The 19,995-nt window shown below is 35.6% G+C and overlaps 2 protein-coding genes across 3 annotated transcripts; both read left to right on the top strand.

The window, feature by feature from the left end:
* Nucleotides 1-170: 170 nt before the first annotated feature.
* On the top strand, nucleotides 171-8,242 carry il21r.1 (interleukin 21 receptor, tandem duplicate 1). Of its 2 annotated transcripts, none has more exons than XM_052550807.1 (8): nucleotides 171-442; nucleotides 771-894; nucleotides 1,027-1,210; nucleotides 1,322-1,518; nucleotides 2,143-2,288; nucleotides 2,388-2,644; nucleotides 3,521-3,614; nucleotides 5,564-8,242. In XM_052550807.1, exons 2-8 carry the CDS (start codon nucleotides 792-794, stop codon nucleotides 6,233-6,235), a joined length of 1,653 nt encoding a protein of 550 aa, XP_052406767.1. In that variant the 5' UTR covers nucleotides 171-442; nucleotides 771-791; the 3' UTR covers nucleotides 6,236-8,242. The 2 variants fall into 2 exon arrangements, with proteins under 2 accessions (XP_052406767.1, XP_052406775.1); XM_052550815.1 differs by having other exon boundaries at nucleotides 175-442; nucleotides 1,102-1,210.
* A 4,482-nt stretch (nucleotides 8,243-12,724) lies between these two features.
* On the top strand, nucleotides 12,725-19,018 carry LOC127943075 (interleukin-21 receptor). Its single transcript, XM_052539214.1, has 9 exons — nucleotides 12,725-12,976; nucleotides 13,835-13,985; nucleotides 14,075-14,183; nucleotides 14,324-14,481; nucleotides 14,574-14,725; nucleotides 14,909-15,074; nucleotides 15,205-15,292; nucleotides 15,436-15,520; nucleotides 17,720-19,018. The coding sequence occupies exons 2-9, from the start codon at nucleotides 13,916-13,918 to the stop codon at nucleotides 18,197-18,199; spliced, it is 1,308 nt and encodes a 435-aa protein (XP_052395174.1). The 5' UTR covers nucleotides 12,725-12,976; nucleotides 13,835-13,915; the 3' UTR covers nucleotides 18,200-19,018.
* Nucleotides 19,019-19,995: the final 977 nt, after the last annotated feature.

The raw sequence follows: 19,995 nt of genomic DNA, 5'->3' as shown, positions 1-19,995 counted from the left end.
CAAAACACACAATCTAATCTGATTCAGAATTGTATATTACAGCACCAAAATATAAAAGATCACACATTATCACTTTTCTCTCTCTCTCTCTCTCTCTCTCTCTCTCTCATTTATATTCATTCATGTATTTTTTTTTATCTGTTATCATCTGTCTGAATTTGATGACATTGCACTTTTAGGCCATTGAGGACAGCACCTTCATAACAGGAAATGTCCTTAACTGGCTTCGCAGAGGGCGAGGCGTCTTTTGTTTTAGTCATAACCACATCCTTCAGTCATATTTTCGTCACAAGCACTCTGACTGTGCATGTAGATCAGTAGATTGGCATATTAATGGCAATGCTTATGCAATGTACAACTGGTATTTGACTGAGAACAGAATTTTTAATTTTCATTCAAATTGAATATTTTTGCAAACCTGTTCAATGGGAATATTATCAAGGTAAGTCTTAAATTTCATCTTCTTTTGGAACTCTACAATCTCTTGTTTAATTAAAACAAGCTGATTATAGACTAAACTAGTCTATATATGATGATTAAGAGGACACATCTTTAATAAATGACTGTGATGTGTTTGGGCTTTTTATAGGTATTAAAATGTTTGTTTATTTTTTATTACATTTATTGTATTTATTGTATTTTTTTTTTCTTTTCTTTTTTTTGTGGAAAAATTAAAAATAAATGACATTATTCATTTGAATTACAACAAATTCATTTATTACACATTAATGCATAATAGCAGGACAAAAACATGTTTACTTTCATTGCAGTTTGCATGTGGGCTCTGTACAATGCATCTGAGCAGGGCTGACTGCAGATTCGTACCTTGTTCCTCCATGATGGCTTTATGGCAAGCCCTAGCCTTGCTTGTAATTTGTGGACTTACTGAGTGCAGTAAGTGTACATTTATTGCAATATATCCGTTCCTCTACATCATGCAGCTTGTAAAGCAAGTGTAGATGTGTAGCATTTAAAAAAAGTAAAAGCAGAAAAAGTGATTTAGCTGGTGTCCTTTGACCTATTCAGGTGTTGCTTTGAGAAGAAATGCTACCGCTTCTGTATCTCGACCGACCACATTTCCTCTCACATCACTGTTTGCAGATGATGGCGTGTGCACCGTGACCTGTACCACAGACTTCATCTCCACGCTGAACTGCTCTAATTCTGACTCGGCAGGAGCAGCTTCGTGTCTCGTTGAGGCTGATTGCAGGTACAGATCTAGCACATCAGGTTCTTACTTGGAGTACTGAAGACATTGTCCAGCCTACTCATTGGTTTTGACCAACATGTTGTTGAATTAGCACATTTTCATGTTTTCCAGGGATGAATATTTTTCGACGAATGGGAGCTGCAGTATCAAATCCCCACAATCCTGGTGCACAATGGAACCAGACGATGTGGATTTTATTATGTCCTATGATACTACCTGCTCTATCGTAGTAACACAAATGGCCAAACAAGGCAACATGGAGATCCCTGCAAAGAGTCACTCTGAAACAATACTTTTATACAAATTTGGTACGTCCCGATATCTACTCGATCAACGGTGTAAAGAGTGAACATCATGTCCACCTCATTTTTAACATAAGAGCACGGGCGGACATTGTTCAGACTTCTGGTGTAATTCGCTTCAGGTTGTTTTAGCAGCAGAAAAACACTATTATGCTGATTTATACTGCAAACCGCTGTTTGTTATCAAACAGGTAGTTTTACCGTTAACCGCACTGTTTTCTTATTGTGGATGATGAACAGGAATTTTTGTTTGTTTACAGAAAATCGCTCACTTCTGCTTTGCGAAATAAGGTGGATACAGTGAGATCCAAATGTCTAGGAGCACTACTGCTTAGATTTTGTCATTTAATGTGATGATTTTCACAATCTCATAGTATTCGGTTTATCCTCTTTTGCTCAAGCTACATGAAGTTTGCCTCAAACCTAATGCTTATGTTCTCCAGCATGATTTGAGCTGCATCTTGAGCTGTAATGGACGAAGAACATAATCCTCAATCCTAAAATATTCTGGTTGAAATTAGAACTTAGTCCCAGAGATTTTAATGCAAATGCAGGCTCCCACTGTAATGTAAACATGTCTTGTTTACTTGTGTACTGTGCACTAACATTCGTTTTCTTTTCATTTCATAGTTAAGCCAAAACAACCTTTCAACTTAAATATACAAAAAATTGATGATGCTTTCAACCTCACTTGGGATGTGGCTTATACGGGTGACGATCTGTGTACAAAATTATACTACAGAGTACGATTACGATCTAAAAGTGACCCAGATGAGGTAAAAGCTTTTTTTTTTCTTTATATATGTATATATATGGAAGGAAAATCAAACATATTTAGCACATTTTTTTCTGAATACCATGTAATGCTTCCACAGATGGCGAAAATTTTCCCGCTGCAGCAGAACCAACAATCAATGGTTATCATCAGTAAAAAGCTCCTGCCAGGAAGGCAGTATGTGGCAGACGTTCAGGTTGCTGTGGATCCAAAATGGTTCACATCTATGTGGAGTGAATGGAGCAACAGTGTTGAATGGACATCTGATTCTGAACACCCAGAGTCAGAACAGTACTATTTCCTGCTGTTGGCACTTCCTGTTTTGGTGGTGGTGCTACTTGTGTCCAGTGCGAAATTGTGAGTACCAACCATACTTGTTTTTATTATCCCATAGTTCACATTGTTTCAGTTCAGTAGTCTGAAATAGATCTGTTTACTTGACAGACAAAATTGAAATCAAGAAGTCTGGCTCCTTTATAAAGGCCATGAGGCACATTTAGGGAATTGCACAAATTGTACAGAAGTCACTTTCTGGAATATGGAGAAGTGAAGAAAACTCAAATCTCTTTCATTATGACCGTTAGTCCGTTTATAAATCACATGAGTCACTTTATTATCTCTAAGTCGTAAGCCTTTGAAACCTGCATTAACCTTTCAAACCATCGAGATCAGTTCATTCATGTTCCTAAAAATCTGAAAGATAATGTATTGAGAAGTTTAGCTGATATCCCACAAAGTGGAGGGGGCTTAATAAAAGTCTATAGATGAGTATGACCTTAAATTTCAACAGTGTCTCCTCTAAATGAGTCTTCCAGTAATCGAGATGACAGCACTTACCGTATATGAATAGTCCCACGTTCGCGAAAACCACAACAGCAGCAGAGATGTTTTTGCAGACAGACGATTTTCATGTAGGTCTAAAAATGGAGGAAGTCAGACCGACAAGCTCTGCAAGTGCATAAAGAGTGGCATTTCTCATGACAGCTGCTGTTTTTCATTGCTTTTTCAGCACATGTTTATCAGCATATGTTTACAGCAGAATTTCGAATTTGCCTTATTTTTGAAGTGTACATAATTGATCCTGTTACTTTCATGTTTGAATGATGTGCGAAGCAGTCTCTTTTGTATAAAACACTTAAAAAATAAAGCTGACTTGACTTGATGTGTCCTACAATAACAGCCTGTTTTTAATGAATCCACCAAGTCCTATAACACTTTGTTTTGCATCTGCAGAGGGGGCATCAAAAAGCTATCCTTATGGCAACACATCCCAAGCCCTCATGAGTACTTCACACCACTCTACCATACATATCAAGGAGACTTTAAGGTATGTTCTCTTTTGTCTTTCAGCTAGCTGTGTGTATAAATCTCTGGTACATAAGCAGAAGTTTCTGTGTGCGTATGTATGTGAGCCTGAAAACAAGTCTTGTTAGGGGAATTTCATTTGTGCGACATGCTTAACCTCACTTGCAAGCGGGGAATGAGAAATGTTTTTCAAATGAGTCAGTCTGTAGGGGCTTCAAAGGAACAGGAGGGCTTAAACGTGATTGCGTTAAACGTAAAAACTGAAAGTAGCAGTTTTCCCCTCCAATGGAAAGTACTATGAGTTCAAACTCAAACTCTGGTAAGGTGGGTAGTTATAAATAGTTGTTTTTAACTAAAGGGGAATTTAGTAAATATTCCGCTGGTAATGTAAGATGAAAATACTACCCTTAATCTCAAGGAGTTTGAGAGCTACTTCTTAGTTATTTTTGTCCATCAGAGAACTCTGACAAGATATTAATACTAACGGCAACTCTAAGCTTGAGGATTTCTGTAAAACATCAGCGTTGTTATGAAATGTGGCAGTATATTGAACTCGGAAGACTTGTGGCACCAGCTTTGTTTCATTTAACAGTTACTGAGGAAATGTGGCGGTCTTATGATTTGTATTTTTTTTAACCTGTAAATACACCCATATTCCAGTAGAGGGCAGTAACACGCTGCATTAACGACAGCGAGAGCTGTGTGACGTCAAATGGAACGTAAACACTATTAACCTTGAAGCGTCATCTTTAACAACTTTTTTAAATAATTCCAAAAGGACATATTTAAAAGAGTACAATTTCCCTTACAGTGTCAAAACAGTAAGGTGTAAGTGAGATAAGTGTTCTGATCTGGTGTAAATTGTTCCGTTACAGCCTCTGTATTTTTCCAACCCCTCTTATTCTAATCTATAGAATAGATATCTCAGAATATGTTACAAAATTAATGACCGACATAACTGAACATTGAATTTTACCCTATGTATTTTTTTTTTTTCGTGTAGTTGGGCTATTTATTGTTTATAAAACTATTTTACATTCTGTGTGCACCAAAAGACCTGATAAATGTTGTTTTGTGGTTCATTGTTACTGCAAGAATCGAAAAACAATTACTAACCATCCATACAGATAAAAAAGCATTCAATGAATGATTTTTCTCTCTCTCTCTTTTAATACCCCTTTTTTTCTTTTCTTTTTTTTAAGTCAGGAAACGATGGTTACAATGATAACAGATGTTATTTCTGCAAGTAGGCTTTGTTTGTGATGAAATGGGTTAATATCAATCAGTGTTTTAACAAGTTCATTCACTTTGAATTTCATTCAGCTAAATATATATATTTATATATATTTTTTAGATAAATTATTTTTTTTTCAGCAAGGATGCAGCAAATTGATCAGAAGTGAAATAAATGACATTTATCATTTTATAGAAGATTTCTTTATCAGATAAATTTTGTTTTGAACTTTTTATTCATCAAAGACTCCTGAGTCGATCACAGTTTACCACAAAAATATTAGGCAGCACAACTCTTTTCAATATCAATGATAATGATAATAAAAATTTTCAAGCAGCAAATCATCATATTATAATTATTTCTGAAGATCATGTGACACTGAAGAGTGTAGTGTGTATGAAATCGAAATAAATAAATTACAATTTATAATATATTACAAAAACAGTTATTGTAAAGTGTAGTAATACTTCACCAGTATTACAGTTTTCACTGTATTTTTGAATAAATTAATCCAGCCTGGGTTAGCATGAGAGACTTCTTTCAGAAATATTAAAAAGCCTTGCTGATCCCAAACTTTTGAATGATACTGTATATGTTTCACATCACCAATGAACTTGAATATACCTCTTGTAGACGAAAATGTTTTTAAGAATTGAAATATGTTTATGTTTCAGGGGGCATAAAGAAATACATTTTCATGACAAAATGAAAAAATATCTACTTGTGTTTTATTTCAGAAATGGGTAGGACCAGTCCTGACTTTCAACAGCTTTGATGTCCTTGAGAAGAGCACCACTTTGCAGGTGCTTTGTGAGAAGCAGCAGAATGAAAGCTCAGAGGAACCTGCTAACAGTGGTCCAGTGGGTCAAAACTCATCTAAACTCTACTTCCTTGGAGGCAACAGTCAGAGCATCGCACACTCCAGCGGCCACATATCGATGGACACCGTTACAGTGTCCGGTCAGGAGGGTGTCGTGGCCGACTGGTCCGGTGACAGCCACAGACTAAGCCTAGAGGACTTCCTCAACGACAAAGACGCCAATCAGAGACCGGCTGAGATCGATGCAAGGCAGCCTCTTATACCTGACGGCAGGAGGAGTTTACAGGGTTCAGACTGTGATGACTGGCATCTACAGGAGCACGACCTGGAGAACATTGAGCAGGTCTCGCTGGACTCCTACGTTTCTAATGAGCAGTCCGATGATGGTTACCCTCAAATGGGATTGGATTTGGACACCATAGACAGTGGATTTCAGGAGTCAGACTGTTCCAGCCCCTCAGCATTTGATGGGAACGAGCAAATAGACACTTCATCACTGGATGGCGTGGGTCGCTCCCATTCAAATTATGTCAAACAGTGGGTGACTTTTACATCAGTTCAAGTTGATGCCCACAGCACTGGAAACTAGCTGTTCATGGGTGCTTCGATTGCTACATCCATCTAAATCAATCACAACTGAATAATGAACAATAGAAAGTGGAAGCATCTACAAAATGCATGAAGACCTCACTGGTTGCACCTAACTTGCTCACAGTTTTTTTGTTACACTGAACTGTATTTGTGGCATAATGTGCATAACATAAATAGACTCATTAGACATAAGCTGTCTGGTTGTTCACAGGACATTGGTCTACTGTATATTTAGACTGCAGGACAGTATGTATGGCCTTATCTCAATTTGCAAACTATCATTCCTTTAGGCCTATAGACATTGGTCAGGGTAGCGCCATATTTCATATTTTACAGGATGAGTAGTGAGAGACTGAAGTACAGTGCTTTCAAAGGATTGTACTGTTTTTTAACAATTTAACAATTGTTCAGCCAACGAAACATCTTAACGGAAAAATCTAAGTTAACCAAAACTTTATAAAACCGTTTTCAAATTTGTGAGTAGTGCTGTCAACTGATCATTCACAATTAATCGCATCCAAGCAAAAGTTTTTGTTTACATATAATATGTGAGTGTACTGTGTATATTTATCATGCTTGTATATTTTTAAGAAAAATATGTTTTACTTATATATAAAATATGAATGTTTATATACGGGTACATCTCAATAAAGTAGAATGTTGTGGAAAATTTCATTTATTTCAGTAATTCAACTCAAATTATGAAACTCATGTCTTAATTAAATTCAAATCACACAGACTGAAGTAGTTAAAGTCTTTGGTTCTTTTAATTGTGATGATATTGACTCACATTTAACAAAAACCCACCAATTCATAATCTCAACAAATTAGAATATGGTTACATGCCAATCAGCTAATCAACTCAAAGCACCTGCAAAAGTTTTCTTGAGTCTTCAAAATGGGTCTCAGTTTGGTTCACTGGTGATACACAATCACGGGGAAGACTGCTGATCTGACAGTTGTCCAGAAGACAATCATTGACACCCTTCACAAGGAGAGTAAACCACACACATTCATTGCCAAAGAAGCTGGCTGTTCACAGAGTGCTGTATCCAAGCATGTTAACAGAAAGTTGAGTGGAAGGAAAAAGTGTGGGAAAAAAAGATGCTCAACCAACAGAGAGAACCGCAGCCTTGTGAGGATTGTCAAACAAAATCGATTCAAGAATTTGAGTGAACTTCACAAGGACTGAGGCTGGGGTCAAGGCATACAGATATGTTAAGGTATTTGGCTACAGTTGTCGTATTCCTCTTGTTAAGCCATTCCTGAACCCCAGACAACGTCAGATGGGTCTTACCTGGGCTTAGGAGAAGAAGAACTGGACTGTTCCCTAGTTGTCCAAAGTCCTCTTTTCAGATGAGAGCAAGTTTTGTGTTTCATTTGGAAACCAATGTCCTAGAGTCTGGAGGAAGGGTGGAGAAGCATATAGCCCCAGGTGCTTGAAGTCCAGTGTTAAGTTTCCACAGTCTGTGATGATTTGGGGTGCAATGTCATCTGCTGGTGTTGGTCCATTGTGTTTTTTGAAAACAAAAGTCACTGAACCCGTTTACCAAGAAATTGTGGAGCACTTCATGCTTCATGCTCTTCACTTCCTTCTGCTGACCAGCTTTTTGAAGATGCTGATTTTTATTTTCCAGCAGGATTTGGCACCTGCCCACACTGCCAAAAGCACCAAAAGTTGGTTAAATGACCATGGTGTTTGTGTGCTTGACTGGCCAGCAAACTCACCAGACATGAACCCCAGAGAGAATCTGTGGGGTATTGTCAAGAAGAAAATGAAAAACAAGAGACCAAAAAATGCAGATGAGCTCAAGGCCACTTTCAAAGAAACCTGGGCTTCCATACCACCTCAGCAGTGCCACAAACTGATCACCTCCATGTCACGCTGAACTGAGGCAGTGATTAAAGCAAAAGGAGCTCCTACCAAGTATTGAGTACATGTACAGTAAATGAACATACTTTCCAGAAGGCCAACAATTCGCAATTTTTTAAATTTTATTCATTATTTTTTTATTGGTCTTATGAAGTATTCTAATTTGTTGAGATTGTGAATTGGTGGGTTTTTGTTAAATGTGAGCCAAAATCATCACAATTAAAAAACCCAAAGACTTAAACTACTGCAGTCTGTGTGCATTGAGTTTATTTAATACATGGGTTTCACATGGACTGGGTTGTATTTTTTCAGTCATGCTCTATTTCAGTTAATTTCAAAATTTTGTAACACTGTATTTCTAATGTGACTTTGTCACAAGAACTTCAAAATCCCATTAATCATTATTTTCAAATCCTACCTTTCCTGGTATGTTTTGCATTTTAAAAAATTTCTCCCCTTTCTTTCACTTCTAATCACTAAAACTATGGAAGGCCATTTTCAAATTCGTCCCCCGCACTTTTTCGGGCAAGTGTGTTCGTATAGAGGTTTACAAATGTGAATAATCTAATAAATATAGATTTAAACTCAAAGAAACAGGATAGTCTGCAAATGATCTAATGTTTTTTTTTCTGACCCAGAAGGCGAAATGAACATCACGGAGCGCTAAACAACACTCCTTCAGTGTCTGTGTGTGTGTGTGTGTGTGTGTGTGTGTGTGTGGGCATGTTTTTGTGACATATCAGGACACAACTCTGTATAATGACATGGGTATGACACAGGTATTACAAGGAGAGGCTGACTTATGAGGACATAACCCATGTCCCCATTTTTCAAAACGCTTATAAATCATACAGAATGAGTTTTTTTGAGAAAGTAAAAATGCACAAAGCTTCCTGTGAGGGTTAGGTTTAGGGGTAGGGTTAGTGAATGGCGATAGAATATACAGTTTGTACAGTATAAAAACCATTACGCCTATGGGATGTCCCCACTTTTCACAAAAACAAACGTGTGTGTGTGTGTGTGTGTGTTTCATTCATACTCGAAGCCGGAGGGCGCTCTCGCACAGAAAGCGTCCACCTATCGCTGTATGAAAACAATTGTTTTCGGTTTTGTTTTTTGAAAGTCCAAAAAAATCTCCAGCAGGTGATAAATAAAGTATATGAACAAGTGCTAATAGCATTTATTACAGTATAGAAACTATTCTGCCTTATTACGTGATAAAAAGTGATTGTAGTATATAAACAAATCATTATTTGTTATTGTCCAGCAGTTATATATTTCTAAGCAAATTAAAAGCTAGAAATTAGAGAAAAATTAAAGTTGCCTATAGTATCCACTACCAGTCAGAAGTTTTTGAACAGTAAGCTTGTTAATGTTTTTTAAAGAAGTCTCTTCTGTTCACCAAGCCTGCATTTATTTGATCCACGTACTGCAAATCAGTGAAATTTTGAAATATTTGTACTAGCCTACTTAAAATAGCTGTTTTCTATTTTAAAATATTTCAAAATGTAATTTATTGAGATTTCAAAGCTGATTTTTTTCATCATTACTCAAGTCACACAATCCTTCAGAAATAATTCTGATATACTGATTTGCTGAAAAAAAAAGAAAAAAAAAAAGAAAAACTTGTATTATGATAATGTTGAAAACAACAGAGTAGACTTTTTTCAGGTTTCTTTAAAGAATAGAAAGCTCAGAAGAGCAACATTTATCTGAAATACGAATCTCTGTAATAGAAATCATTGTAAAATGATGTCTTTATCTTCACTTTTGATCAGTTTAAAGAATCCTTACTAAATAAAAGTATTAATTTCTATCATTATAAAAAATTTTATAAAAAATAAATAAATCACATAAATGCTGATCTGTGGATCCTTCTAGTTATCAAAGAATGCTGATTTTTAATTTTTTTACTCATCTGTTTTAAATATTGATAATCAGCAAATCATCATATTATAATGGTTTCTGATTAATGTGACACTGAAGACTGGAGGAATGATGCTGAAAATACACCTTTGATCAGAGGAATAAATTACCTTTAAAATTCAAATAGAAAACAGTTGTTTGAAACAATAAATATTTTGATATTTTTGCTGTACTTTGGATCAAATAAATGCAGGCTTGGTGAGCAGAAGAGATTTCTTTCAAAACAAAAAAAATCTTACTGTTAAACTGTTGACTGGTAGGCTATATAGATTACGGAAATGTTATATCGTAATGTTTTATGTGTCTGTGTGTGTGTAATTTCTGTCCCCCTCACTTCTGAAAAGATGGCTATGCCCCTGCTTGTTTGGTTAACACAACCTCTGCATTTATTATGCAAGAATAGATTCAAGCAGGGTTCCTCAAATCTTGCCCTGGAGGGCTATAAAGCGCTTCAGAGTTTAGCTCCAGCCCTGATCAAACTCACCTGCCTGTGATTTTCTAATGATCCTGAAGATACTGATTAGCATGCTCAGGTGTGTTGGATTAAGGTTAGAGCTAAACTCTGCAGGAAAATAGATCTCCTGGGCTAGTTTTGAGGAACCCTGATTTAGTGCATCCCAAAACATCGACTTAACATCCTAACTGAAAATCCCATGCTTAGACTTCCTGGGTGGTTTAAAAAAGATAAATCTGTTCATGCTTTATAAGTTAAAGGTCAAGATTTAGTCACTGAAAAAGCAATACTGTGATCAACTAATACTTTGAATATTTGCAGGATGTGTATAAATGTCGAACCTAATATATGCAAGTTATGAATTTAGCGGCATGCAAACACAAACAGTACATGACAGGCCTGTGGTGATTTTATGATGTGGTTGTATGTCTCAATCCCAACACAGCGTCTAAATACATACTCAGCCACAGCTCTACTCTCCCAGCAGCACATGAAGTATGTTAATTTAGCGTGTAGAAGACGTATGGGATGTGAGGTGCGACCAGTGTTTAGGCACTGATAATGAAATGAGGTAAGACTGAGAATTATGCAGTTCGTGACTTTTTTTCGTGAGAAATGCCTGAGCTGTGCAGTTTTTCTGTCTTTGCACACAATGTTGCAGTTATCAGAGTTTGCTCAGAGCAAGATAAGGCATGTGTCAGACAGATCTACAGAATGCCAGCTACCTGATAATACTACGGGTATTTCTACATATCAGATCTTTGGTATAAATCATGAGCTCAGCAGATGTGTGGGTGGTGTGTGTGTGTGTGTGTGTGGGGGGGGGGGGTGTTAAAGGGGGGGACTTTGGTGCTTTTTAACCTATTCTTTTTTTTCCATTAATGCCTACATTTTCATGAAATTATCAATGCACTTTATTTTAATGATCTGATTATTTATTACTTAGGAAGTATGTCTACTTCCTATGTAATAAATAATCAGATCATTAAAATTATCTGATGATTAGAGGAGCTTACTGACTTTATTTTTCAAGCAGATTGGACTGTTTGAAAGCAAACTTACATTACCTTACATTTTTTGTCTTATTATTGTACAATTCGTTTTGTTTAAAAGCTATGCTGTTAGTATTAAAAATCACGTTTTCCTTCTGTAAGACACCTCAACTTACAACATTTGTGGACTTATTTTTGGAGTTGTATATGCAGGAGCACTTTAAACATTTTCTGCAGCATTAGAAACTAATTTTTTTTTTTTTTTTTTTAACACCGTGACATACAGAAGGAAACCACAAATAAAGGTTCATATTTCTAACTTGTTATCTTTCAAATCACGTGACTAAATGTCAGCTCAGTCATTTATAGAATCATTCATGCATGAGAAAAGTCATATCAAGATGTTTCTGACTGGAAATGTTAGTACAATTTAGAATAATAAAAATAAAACAAATAATTATGTGCCTTTTATTATAGGCCTGTTCAAAATGCATTCAGATCCTCCCTTTGGTATAATACCTGTATGTGACCTCTTCTGTAAAACTTTCTCCTTGCTACACTGTTACACGATGTTATACTGTACATACTGTTTAAAATCTCCTAGACGGTTGTGTTTACCTGCAATATTCAGTTTGGTAACACTTTATAATAACTTTAATTAATAAATCATTAACAAACATTATATAATGCTTGATGGATCATTAGTTAATATATTCAAAGAGTAAGAAACGTGAGATAATGTGTTTGCTTATGTTTGGGTTTGATGTTTGGTTAAAGGGTCAACAGGGGGTCGGTTTGATTTTAAGGAAACATAGTTCAGTCTTCTGATTATATATTATATTATATTATATTATATATAAAACATTACAGTCTGTTATGTCTTTAGCCAGTATTTGCATAAACCTTGTTACATAAGTCCAATGGCCATAAAAATACTAAATGATTAGTAAAAAATTTAAAAACATTTACAAATGATGAATAGTTTTCACTTCAGAATGGCTACTGCAAAAACATGAACAGATAATTAATAGATTATTAATTAAAGGGTTAGTTCACCAGAGAATGAAAATTCGTCCTTCTATTCACCCTCGAAGCATCCCTCACATGGCTCCGGGGGGTAAACAAAGGCATTTTTGTAAGATAAATATCCAGATTTCAAACTAATAAACACTTTTTTTTCTCACTTCTGCTGACTGTGGGGATCCGCCTGCATGTCTTCCGGTTCCCAGCAGTCAGCAGAAGTGAGGAAAAGAGTGTTTATTACGCTTGAAATCTGGATATTTATCTTACAAAAATGCATGGATTCATTACAGGGGGCCTTTATTCACCCGTTTTATTACATTTATCACATTACTTCAAGTCTTCTGAACTGTTGACATCAAACACCTTGCTTAACACACTGAAAGGATTGGAAGAGCAAGGACAATTTTTAATATAACTTTGATATGATTATTCTGAAAGAGGAAAGTCACATACACCTAGGATGCTTCGAGGGTAAGTAGATGATGGATGGATTTTCATTCACGGGTGAACTAACCCTTTGAGATGTATAAAGAGAGGTCTACACAACAAACAAAGACCAACAAATGAAGATAACATGAACCCGAACGTTTACTGACATTTTCAAGCATTTCCAGTTAGAGTAAATAAATATCTGTTGATCATTAGATAATGTTTAGTAAGTTCATTAGTAAACGTTAGCAGGAACATTATCTCATATTTCTAGCTATGTGCATATATATTATCTAATGATCCGTTAAGCAGTATATAATGTGTGTTAATGATTTATAAATGAAGGATATTATAAAGTGTAACCTTTAATTAACGTAAAAGACTCACGTATGATAAGTAAGTGAGAACCTCGAGATGCCATCTTCACTAATGAGAGATTTTTTAGATAATGTTGAGGTTTAGACCTCCTACGTAAACAGGAACACTTCTCTGTATATAAAGCAATCTTGATGCCCTTTTCTGCCACAGACTTCAGCTTTCTTGCTACTATGTAATATTTCTCTAATGCTTCAGAATCAGTTTGGTGAGTTGCTATGTGTCTTCTTTAAAATTAGAGCATAAATACAGAAATGTATGATAGATACTTGATTTTTAAGCATCTTGGGTGTTTTGACTGACTTTTTATTTTTATTACAAATAAATGTTCAGAATAAGCACCCGATTTTTAATCACTTAGGATTTAAATGAATGGCACCTGAGTGGCTTTATATTGAAGGTATTTCTTTAGCAGTTTAAGATGAATCGCTTGTATTCCTCATTCGTTAGTCGCCTTTAACGTCTGCTAAATGATTCAGTTGTTGCCTTTGTGGTGAACATTTTATATGAGTCACTTCTTGTCAGGTGCATGTGCTGACTTGTGTGAGTTCTGAAATCTGGAAATCTGAAATCCAGAGGAGCTTGTTCATTCAGTCCTGCACAGGAATGATGAACCGCACGGGGATTTTCTTCATTTTCTTGGCTTTTTCAGTGCAACTTAAAGCGACTTTACAAGGTAAAACATGTCTCTTAAATCTGAACTTTCAGTCACAATGGATTTTGCAAAAATATATGATCATTTGGTTATTTCATCTCTGAATAAAGGGCACATCTGTGTGTCAGATTACTACTCTACCATCAGCTGCTCTTTAAAACTACCAGTCACATCCACTAGAAACATATCATACCGACTGGAAGCTCACTCAAAAGAAAAGTAAGTATGCTCCAGTTATTCATTGCCATTGTCTGTTTAGTAATTCATGGACTGTGTTTCAGTTTTCATATGCGAATGGTATGAAGTATGCATTTACAGTACAGTGTAAGATTTTCCAAAACATGGATTTTCACACACAGGAAGTACGACTGCCAACTGCAGAGAGTACGTGAAGATCACATCTGCAGTTTAACAGTATCAGAATTCAGGAGTTTTGATGAATATAAACTTTATTATTTGGAAAATGGAACTGAGAATTCAACTCTGTTGGATGCATCTTTTAAACCAGTAAAAAATAGTGAGTAGATTTTTAGATTTGTAATCAATGAAAAAAAAAATATATTTACACAGTTTATATATCGCATACATGAAACTTCTTTCTTTTCTCAGTTAAACCAAAGGCTCCGTTTAATCTGACGTTACAATATGCAAATGGAATGTATAATTTCTCCTGGAAGAGCGGATATGAAAATCATGTTTACCGAATGGCTCTACCCATCATACACCAATTCATGTACTACAAAGATGGGAATCTTACAAGTGTAAGATTGATTATAACGATGATTGAATTATGAATGTCCGCCATTCATTGGGCATGTTCTCTGAGAACATCCTCTGTTTCACCCACATCAAAGAAACTTATATAACACCATCTATCTGTGTATTCCTGTTTTGAAAATGAATGACTTCTATGAATGGCTTAACATTAATGTTACTTTCTCAAGGCGGTCAGTGTTCAAGCAGGCAAAGATATTCAGATTGGTGAAATTAACTTTGATCCGGGCACTACATACATTGTGATGGTGAAGACTATGATAGAGAATGGAAGTGTCTACAGGGGAATGTGGAGTGACTGGAGCAGTGCAGTGAAATGGAAAACAGCACACAAAGGTGAATACTGGTGGTAGCTACTGCTTCACATTTACACACTCATGCAAATTTTGATTCGATCTGTTAATGTAAAAGTCAATCCATTCATGTTTTTCTTTTTTTGAGTTGATTATTTATTATTTTGTACAAGATGAGCCCAGTCAAGTCAGCAAGATTGCCATTGGAATGTTATCAGTGGTTGGACTTTTAATTCTGCTTATGGCGATTCCTGCTACAAGGTAATTGTTTATCATACACTGCTATAGCAGTAAATTTACTGCGTAGGTATGCAGGACATGGGACAAATATACAGAGCTAGTGAGCAACTCAGGTGCCACAGGATAGATAACTGGAAATAATATGTGACATTTCTGCATTACAGATTTAAGATGAAAGAAATTTCATGGGTGCCGACACCAGCAACGTACTTCCAGCCACTTTATCAAAATCACCATGGCAATTTTCAGGTAACATTTCACACTTCAAATAGACTAGGGTTTTATAATGGAGAGTTTGAACATTCTGGGGTTTGATTAACTGAGTAGAAATGGCTTGTGAGACAGTGGGTACTTTATAATGTTTTGGGGTCACATGATCCTTCAGATATCATTCTAATACGCTGATTTGTTGCTAAGTTATTATTGGAGTTATTATTATCAATACTATTAGAATTAAAACGATTTTGAAATGAAGTTATAATAAAGACCTTTATAATATGTATTTAAAATAAATGATGTATGATGATGGGGTATTGATTATATATCAAATAAACAGCATTTATACAAATTATAAATGTCTTTACTATAACTTGTAATCTTTTTAATTCATCATTAACGAATGCAAATATTAATTTGTTTTGAAAAAAAAATGTAAAAAGTTTACTGCTTTGCAACATTAATAATAACAATAAATATTTATTGAGAAGCAAATCAGAATATTAGAATGGTTTATGAAGGATCATGTGTAACTGAAGATTGGAGTATTGATGCTGAACATTCAACTTTGCATCACAGAAATAAATTACATTATATTCTTATAGAAAATTAGTATTTAAATTGTAATACAGTCATTGCCAAAAATATTTGCAAATATGATCAAAGAAGGCTATGGAAATTCATCTGCATTGTTAATCTTCAATCTTTTGATCTTTTATTTAAAAAATTCACAAAAATGTATCCTTTCATTGGATAATTAGAATTTAAAATGTGGGGAAATATCATTATGAAATAAATATTTTTCTCTAATACACATTGGCCACAATTAATGGCACCCTTTTATTCAATAACCTCAATTTACCAGTTTAACAGGTCTAAATTTTCTCCTATAATGCCTGATGAGGTTAAAGAACACCTGACAAGAGATCAGAGACCATTCCTTCATCCAGGATCACTCCAGGCCCTTTAGATTACCAGCTTCTCCTCTTCAGTTCACTCCTCTCATTTTCTACAGGCTTCAGGTCAGAGGACTGGAATGGCCATAGCAGAAGCTTGGTTTTGTGCTCAGTGACCCATTTCTGTGTTTTTGAGGATTGTGTTTGGATTACTGTACGGTTGGAAGATCCAAACATAGCCCATTATAAGATTTTATATAAGAGTCACTTACTGATTTTTTATCTGTTGGTATTTGATAGAATCCATGATGCCATGTATCTAAACAAGATGTCCAGGACCTCCAGCAGAAATATATGACCACAACATCACACAACATATTTAATTTTACACATAGGGTACTTTTTATCCCTGTGTGCACCAAACCCATCTTGAATGTTTGCTGCTAAAAAGCTCATTTTTCTCTAGTTTCATCTCACCATAGAAGCCATTCCCATTTGAAGTTCCAATCATAGCTGATAACTGAATATGCTTTAGTTTGTTTCTGGATGAGCTAGGAGATTTTTTCTGGTAACCCTCCCAAACAACATGTGGTGATGTAGGTTCTGTTTGACAATTTTTCTAAAGGTTTTCTGAACCACGAGATTCAGCTGTGCTCCTTGGAGAGTCTTTAGCCACTCAAACTCTACTTCTAACTGTGCATTAAGACGATATAGACACACGACCTCTTCCAGGCAGATTTGTAACATTTTATGTTGATTGGAAATTCTTAATTATTGTCCTGATGGTGGAAATGGAAATGTTCACTGTTCTAGTTCTTTTCCTAAAGCCACTTCACTAATTTGTGAAGTTCAATTATCTTTTGCTGCGCATCAGAAATATATTCTTTGTTTTTTCTCATTTCGATGGATGTTTAAGGTAAATTGGGCTTTGTTTTCCCTCCTCTTTATATTTCTGTGAAACAGGAAGCCATGGCTGGATAATTTCATGTTTATAATCACGCTGGAGTGTTCAAAATTATGAATACGAATGGGAATATTCTTCAGAGATATATTATTCATAAGAATTTCTAGGGGTGCCAATAATTGTGTCCAACGATTATTTGAGAAAAACATTTATTTCATAATGATATTTCCCCCCATTTTAAATTCTTAATATCCAATGAAAGGAAACATTTTTGGGAATTTTTTTAATAAAAGATCAAAAGGATTAACAATGCAGATTAATTTTCACAGCCTACTTTGATCATATTTACCAAGGGTGCCAATATTTTTGGCCATGACTGTATATGTCCATATATTCATTATATATTCATATTTGTCCTCCTTTTTTTATTAGTGTTGGGTTTTGGCAAAAAGTCCTTTACAAGATTTTCAAGTTATGGAAGACTTTTCAAAAATCGACAAGATTTCCGAGGCCATAACCACACTACAGGATCAGGTTGAGAAAATGGGCATGTATCCCACAGCACAGTGCCCCACACCTTATGTGGGCCCCACAACTGAGGTCTGGGCCCCGTGCCAAATGACTGATACGCACAGCGAGACAAGCATCTCGTGTGAGGATTTTTCTTTGTTCTGCGAAGAGTTGCCTGAGAAAGTGGGCAACCTCATCCAGTCTCTGAACGTGACTTGTCTGAGTGGGGATGTTCTGTCTCTGAAGAACTCGGCTCTTAGTCTCGAGTGTCTCGAGGACTGCGAGGCTTCCGAAGCACCGGTTGTCATTAACCCAGTGCCTGTGTGTTTCAAACAAGACTATTGCACACTCACCAACACTCCCAAAGGACCTGTTCCCACCTTCAACAGATATTTAGAGTAGGATGAAAACAGTTCCAATGATTAAACGCAGGAAAGCATTACACAAAGAAAATCTACAGATATGTGGACATCCTCAATTGATATCTAAGACTGATCATTAAAAAAAAAAAAATAATAATAATAATAATCTAGCCATTCTTATTCCTCAGTAAAAACAAGTTGTCCGGTGGTAAAGTAGCTCTGATATACCTTCTATACTATGGCTTACATTCCAAGCGAGGTTTGAGTTTTTGTGTGCAGTGATTAAACGTTTGCATTTTTTCTTTCATTCATTAAATGATATTAGTGTTGAATATATTTCCATTTGTGATATTTGTAGTGAGAAGATTTAAACTGACTGCAATTTCAAGATAGACATTTTGCTGTTCACAAGTACTGTATTTACACCAAGATAAATAAAGGAGTTTTCTGCTATCTTGAATAGGGTGGATCTTATATACTGCTTACAAGTATTGGGCACAATAGTCATCAGGTCACTTTTTTCCCATGTTAACAGTAACCTGATACATTCCTGAATCTTGTAATTGCAGTGAGGAGATGTGGAACAGACTTACTAGGATTTTTTATAAACAAAATTATTGTCTGCAGAGAGTGAAATATGTTGTGGGAGGCCACCTTCGTGATTGGTTGGATATCTGCCTGTTGCTGAATGTATGGAGCCAATGGCCAATATATTGTTTTGATCCATTCTCTTAACACTTGGCCGAAACCAAAGCATTATCTGATATTATAATGTTGTGATATTGTGACTTGCATGCATATGGTACTTAATTTGAACTGAGCAGAAAAAAATTGATGTGCGAATTTGACTTATGCACATGAGAATAATAATAAAAAAATCTCTCTCTGAGGAATTAATAATTATCCATATATCTACAATATTTAGAGATTGCATATAGTGTCTTAACATTGAATCAGATTTAGATGCCGGATATTGGCAGTCTGACTTGGTTGTTTATCAAGCACATTGTCCAGCATACAGCTGAAATCACCTCCAATAATTACATTTGATTCAGAAATACTGGGGATTAATTTAAATTGTTTTTGAAAAAAGAGGGGGTCATCATAATTTGCTGCATATCAATTAACTAAAGTAATTTCCTTTGAATTTATAGAGCCCAACACAATAATATATCTACCATTTATATCAAAGGTAGTCTTATGATGAACCAATGGTACATTCTTGTGTATCAAAATAGCTTTGATAGAGAATGTAGATTGATACACTTGTATAATCCAATTAGACTTAAATCTATTCCCGCTTCCCTGCTTCAAATGTGTTTCTTGAATAAAACCTAAAGTTTTGAGATGTAAAATAATCTTTCCATGCTTAACAGGACTATTAATACCCATGACATTCCAGCTGATGAGCCTAATATTGAACAGTCTATCACTGTGATCTTTATTATAAGTATCAGTCGAAATTATGTAATTACAAAGAAGAACAAGAAGAAAAAATAAAACAATTATGAAACCGTACTATAACCAAAACAGGAACAATTGGGCCTTCTTCAGAACTTAAACACAACAAAAAGAAAACCCACAAGTTTTTCCCCCCGCCCACCTTGTGCTTCCAAGGAGGGAACTATGAAACCTAGCTCCACCAGTTCACGGAAACCGGTGACTGTATACTTTGGCCACCTACACTCCTCTGTAACAGTTCAATATACTGTCCGCTTTAAGGACACAGAATCCTTAATAAATGTATCCATATTCTGAAACTGCTTAGGTTTCCTCTTTGTGCAAATTCTCTTAATGCTTGGGCAATTAGGATTAAAATGAAAAACTTTGGGGGAA

Source organism: Carassius gibelio, chromosome A3, assembly GCF_023724105.1.
Source record: "Carassius gibelio isolate Cgi1373 ecotype wild population from Czech Republic chromosome A3, carGib1.2-hapl.c, whole genome shotgun sequence".
Lineage (NCBI taxonomy): Eukaryota > Metazoa > Chordata > Actinopteri > Cypriniformes > Cyprinidae > Carassius > Carassius gibelio.
Note: the sequence above shows the minus strand (reverse complement) of the source record. Positions and strands in the feature narration are given on the sequence as shown.

Excerpts from the sequence above, each read along its gene's own strand:
- il21r.1 (XM_052550807.1), top strand. The coding sequence starts at position 792 with ATGCATCTGAGCAGGGCTGACTGCAGATTCGTACCTTGTTCCTCCATG. Across the intron at positions 1,211-1,321 it reads CTCGTTGAGGCTGATTGCAG|GGATGAATATTTTTCGACGA; the intron begins GTACAGATCTAG and ends CATGTTTTCCAG. Across the intron at positions 2,289-2,387 it reads CTAAAAGTGACCCAGATGAG|ATGGCGAAAATTTTCCCGCT; the intron begins GTAAAAGCTTTT and ends ATGCTTCCACAG.
- LOC127943075 (XM_052539214.1), top strand. The coding sequence starts at position 13,916 with ATGATGAACCGCACGGGGATTTTCTTCATTTTCTTGGCTTTTTCAGTG. Across the intron at positions 13,986-14,074 it reads ACTTAAAGCGACTTTACAAG|GGCACATCTGTGTGTCAGAT; the intron begins GTAAAACATGTC and ends CTCTGAATAAAG. Across the intron at positions 15,293-15,435 it reads ATGGCGATTCCTGCTACAAG|ATTTAAGATGAAAGAAATTT; the intron begins GTAATTGTTTAT and ends TCTGCATTACAG.